The sequence below is a fragment of the Etheostoma spectabile genome, chromosome 3 (assembly GCF_008692095.1).
Source record: "Etheostoma spectabile isolate EspeVRDwgs_2016 chromosome 3, UIUC_Espe_1.0, whole genome shotgun sequence".
Taxonomy (NCBI): domain Eukaryota; kingdom Metazoa; phylum Chordata; class Actinopteri; order Perciformes; family Percidae; genus Etheostoma; species Etheostoma spectabile.
This window is the reverse complement of record NC_045735.1, coordinates 22884096-22888731: the sequence shown is the minus strand read 5'-3', so window position 1 is coordinate 22888731 and position 4636 is coordinate 22884096. Positions and strand designations below refer to the sequence as shown.

General features: G+C 39.5%; 1 protein-coding gene across 2 annotated transcripts in view; it reads left to right on the top strand.

Moving 5' to 3' along the window:
- The first annotated feature begins 20 nt into the window (after positions 1-20).
- The window catches only part of pdgfd (platelet derived growth factor d), a 66679-nt gene continuing 62063 nt past the window's right edge, over positions 21-4636 (top strand). For both annotated transcript variants that reach the window (XM_032509842.1, XM_032509841.1), the window contains exon 1: positions 21-598. In XM_032509842.1, coding sequence (XP_032365733.1) covers positions 481-598 — 118 coding nt within the window. In that variant the 5' untranslated portion in view covers positions 21-480. The remainder of the gene's footprint in view (positions 599-4636) is intronic.

The following is a 4636-nucleotide window of genomic DNA, read 5'->3' as shown; positions in this document are numbered from 1 at the left end:
ACACACACACACACCGAGAGCGCGCATCACTCAGTTGGAAAAGTTTGACGCGCCGACTTTCATAGCACAGACGCGTCTAATAGAACTATGCGGGGTATTTCTCAGTGACTGAACAGAATTTATTTACTCCGCAGTGATAAGAAGTGTGGCGCCTGTAAGCGTATGTCTGACCGTGGACGGAGCTATATTACCCTCCACCTGCACTTACTTGTTTCGGAGTTTTGATCGCGGTGTCTGTGGGCGAGTAACTTTCAGGCGAGCACAAATACTTGGATTTGGATCGTGAGCGACAAGCAGTAATAGTGGTTCTCACTTTGCGGGTAGAGAAAAGAGATTAAGAAAGTGTGAAGTTGCTGAATGGAAAGTTAGTTTTGACTTTCTTGGTCTCGGGGTATTTTAGCCTCACTCACATTGTATTTGAACCACTAGAAGGTGAAGAGGACATTCGTCATTTAAAGCTTGTACGAGTTTGTTATCAACATGAGTGGAGGATTAGTTTTCCACATGTGGATGGTTTTATTGTTGGGGACTATAACCGGGGTCGGGAGGGCTCAGGTCTCCAACGTCAGAGTGCTGAGGGGCAACATCAGGAGAGACGGTGAGTCTTTAATCTTTGTTGTCTGGCTTGTGTGTTTAGTGTGTTTTTGCTGCTGAAAGTCTCTCTGCAACATTCATTAGTGATACAGTGTCTGTCTTATTGGAAATATATCTTAAGTTAGATTGTGTAACTTGACTTCTTGAAACATTGTTGGGCCAGAGACAATGAGGCAGCAACAGAGCGGGGACACTGCTGAATAAAATGAGAAAAGTTAAAGTGGTTGCGAAAGAAGAGGAAAAGCAAAGCCTGTTGAATGACAAGCTGATCCATATTTTCAGACTAAATAAAGAAAAGAAAGATAGCATACAGGAAATGTCTCAGACAACTGTGCACTAGTAGCCTGGACTTCTAGCATTGCTGCAGTGCAACTTTTCTTCATTAAAGTAGTCTTCAGACTCCCTTAGCCTGTTGCAGGGATGTACTGGGACCAAAACTTGACCCGGGACTTTGGGATGGAGCAGCCTTTAATGAGAGCTTGTGAAGAGTGCACGTAGATCATTTTTTGGAAGTTATTTTATATACTAATAACACTACATAATGTAACACAGATGTAAAAAAATAAAACCTAATTCAGCCTTTGTGATATGAAGAGAATATGATGTTGCTAAAGACCTTCAACTCAAGATGTTTTGCACATCTGCCTCCTCAGTTTGCTGACTGTAGAGCTACATCTGCAGGGTAAATGAAGTAGTATGAATGACATCAGTCACTTATAGAATTACCAATAACTAACCATTGAAAAGTAACAAAGATTTCTAATTCAGCAGGCTTTACATTTAATACAATAGTGGATGTTTTCTTAATTTCTATTTTACACAATTTAAAACAATCATGCAACTTTTTCCATATGTTTTTATTTATATTCATATAACAATTGCCTATCCAGCCCTGCACTACCTTTTACTGTATCTTTGCTAGTTGCTGCTCCATACTCCTGCCTGTCTTCCTTCTCATCACCACCATGACTGGAGTCACCCTGTGTCACAGCATCCCCTCCACCATAGTCACTTTTGACTAATAACAAGTAATATATGATTATATTATACTTTAAAACTTTGCATACTGTTTTTACATACAAAGACAATAAAAAAAAGACAAACAAATAAAAATTATAGGCCTATATTAATACGTTTTAAGTTAAGGAGTTTAGAAAGTCATGGGTTGAAATAATAAATGCCTTAACTATCCCCTCTTAAACCCGCTTTGACCTAATGCACATGTTATTGCCCAACATGGCCGATAGTGCACCTGTCATATCTCTCCTGTTTGGTCCTGCCTCATCAGTGACAGTGGTATTAACCTTGGCCTTTCCACTAAGTAAAAGGTCAGTTAATTTTGCGTATTTTACCGCATCTTGCTCTAACTACACCACTTTTTAACCTCAACTTCTCAGCGCTGCCAATTCTTTTTCATCTTCACCACCATTTTCAGTTTTCTCTGTGATCATAACTTCAGGGAAGTAAGTTACCTGGCCCAGGGTCAGGCTGAGCCAGTCAAAACACGAAGCAATCCAAGTCGGGAGGGGTCATTTTTCCGCTTGCATCCCCACTTTAAATTGACAGTATTAAATTGGCCCAGTCTGACGGCTGGACCAGAGCTCCGTTTGTGGATGTGATAATGCGTTCCACTTAACTCCAAACTTGGAAGCCGGAGCTGGGAATAACATCACACCCGAGTTGAATGTGTTCTATTTATGTGTCATATTTTTCATTGTGGTGTTAGCTCTAGCCAGGTTAGTCATTGTTTGCAATACCAATTGATAACAACGCATTGTGCTGTTTTGTTCATACAAACAGCCTAACATGTCCGCAGATAGAAGTTGGACGGGACTGTGTGTATGACTGAATTAGTGAGACACAAATAAGACAGAAGGGCTGTATGTTACTACAGCTTTCACTTCTGTACATGCACGGGACATCCATATTGGATTGTGAGCTTGGGGGACTCGGAGGTTGTCCGAGTTCCAACATCAGGACTTTGACCTCGGAAAATCAGACTTCCAAGAACAAAAGGAACGCACTATAAGAGCCAGGCAAACCCATGTCACGGCTCAGGGCAGTACTGTCACCTGTTATAGTACGTCCAACTGTACCTGACATCGAAAATTGAAATATATGATCGCGGGCCGATTCAGCCTAAGATGGACCGGCCATTTAGAAAATCACCCGACAGCAAGTCCGTCTCTTGCCAGTCTAACTTCCTGCAGGTGTCCTATGTATACTTTTCACTTGGCCCTGAGGCTAAATTCCCAGTGTTACAGTATACCTTTGATTATAAACACTAGTGTTGGACCAAATTTGGATAACGTATATAATATAATTAAAAATTATGACGCAAGGCTCTGACGGCGTCACCAAACTGTTGACTAGTGCCGACACCATTCAGAAACTGAATACCAAACACTCTTACTGAAACACCTCTCCCTTCTCATTAGGTTGGAACCCAAAATGCTGCTGAACTGCATTTCAAATTGTATTAATATTTTCTCCTTTTCTCCTATATAAGTCCATTGTATTTTTTTAATGACAGAATTGAAAGTGATACTGTTGCTATTTTTTAAACCCAGCGGTATACCGTAATACCGCCCAACCCTAACACACACAAACACATGGTTGCTTTTGGCAGGGAACATGAAAATACCAATGTATTATGTTTTAACCTGGACGACCCCTGAGGCTCACCTCTTACTCCTGTGTTAAAAACAAAAAAATACCATGGAGGGGTTAGGTCATAATTTCAAGTCGGACTGTCTACACATGAAGTAGCTCTCCATCAAATACCTTTGAAACTTTCAGATTCTGAATTTTTTGTTTTGTTACAGGATTTAACTGTTCAGGTTGAATCATTGAGACAAGCCTGCCATGAATGCTCTGATCATAGAGTCTAGACACACTTTGATAAGTCAATATCCACAAATTGATTGCAGAAAACAGTTGCAGAGACTTTTCCACTCACAAATGAGAACAGTGTTAAATTACATCATTGAAGCCGCTACATAGAGTGATAGCTATGCTGCAGCAGTATAGTGAGACAGAGCAAGCAGACAGGCGAGAAAAGCAGTAAGTGATGACAAAGAAATGGCTTGTTACAAAATAAAAGTTGATACTGAAATGAGACGACAGCTGCACTAACTCTGTTTGGTCAAGGTTCAAAATACCAGCAGGAGAAAAAGTCTCTGTTCTCTTACTGAACAAGTATGAAGCAGGAAAGAAGAAGGAAGAAGGCAGTAATAAAACTCCAACATGCTTTTATGATACTTAAGAAATGGGTGTTTTTTTACTTTTATTGCATTCCATTCTCATTTCTCCTGTATGTTACTATGACTAGAAAGAGTGCAGTAAAATGTGCACAACATTCTTATTAATTCTTGTTTTGTTTTGTTTTCCTCCTATAGTTAAACACTTTCCTTTAGCAAAAATGTAAAAATTTACATTGAAACAATTAACAATTCACACATAAGATGATGACATGATTCAAATTATACAGTTTGCCTTATCCTCTTCTTTGCCTTTACAGTAATAAAGACATTTATTATAAACACATACTATAAACTCTCTCCCTGCTTCACATAAGCCTAAACTGTCTGCACTTGCCATCTGTCAAACTAGGCTAACATTAGGGAACTCCCTGTGATGATGCTGTCAGGAAATGATTGGTTTATTGCTCTCAGTAAAGGAAAAGATGGCTATCAACAGTTTAGAGAAGAGTAGTTCTAGAAGCAGCCAGTAAAACAATGTGTTTAATCATTCTATCACAGGACTTTGAGAGATCAGCGGGATTTTTTTAACACTGTCACACAAGATTTTTTCTGATAAAGTTGTCAAGCCACCTTTATGTTCTGTATATTAAATTACATTGACTTGATCAAAAGGAATTATTTGATCTCTAGATTATATTTAGTTGCACAATGACTTTGGGTTGTTGTGATAGCTGCTATTAAAGCAGTCTGGTTGTTAGATGCTGTCTTTTCACAGCTCTTTAATCCCCAGTCCTGTGTGTGTGTGTGTGTGTGTGTGTGTGTGTGTGTGTGTGTGTGTG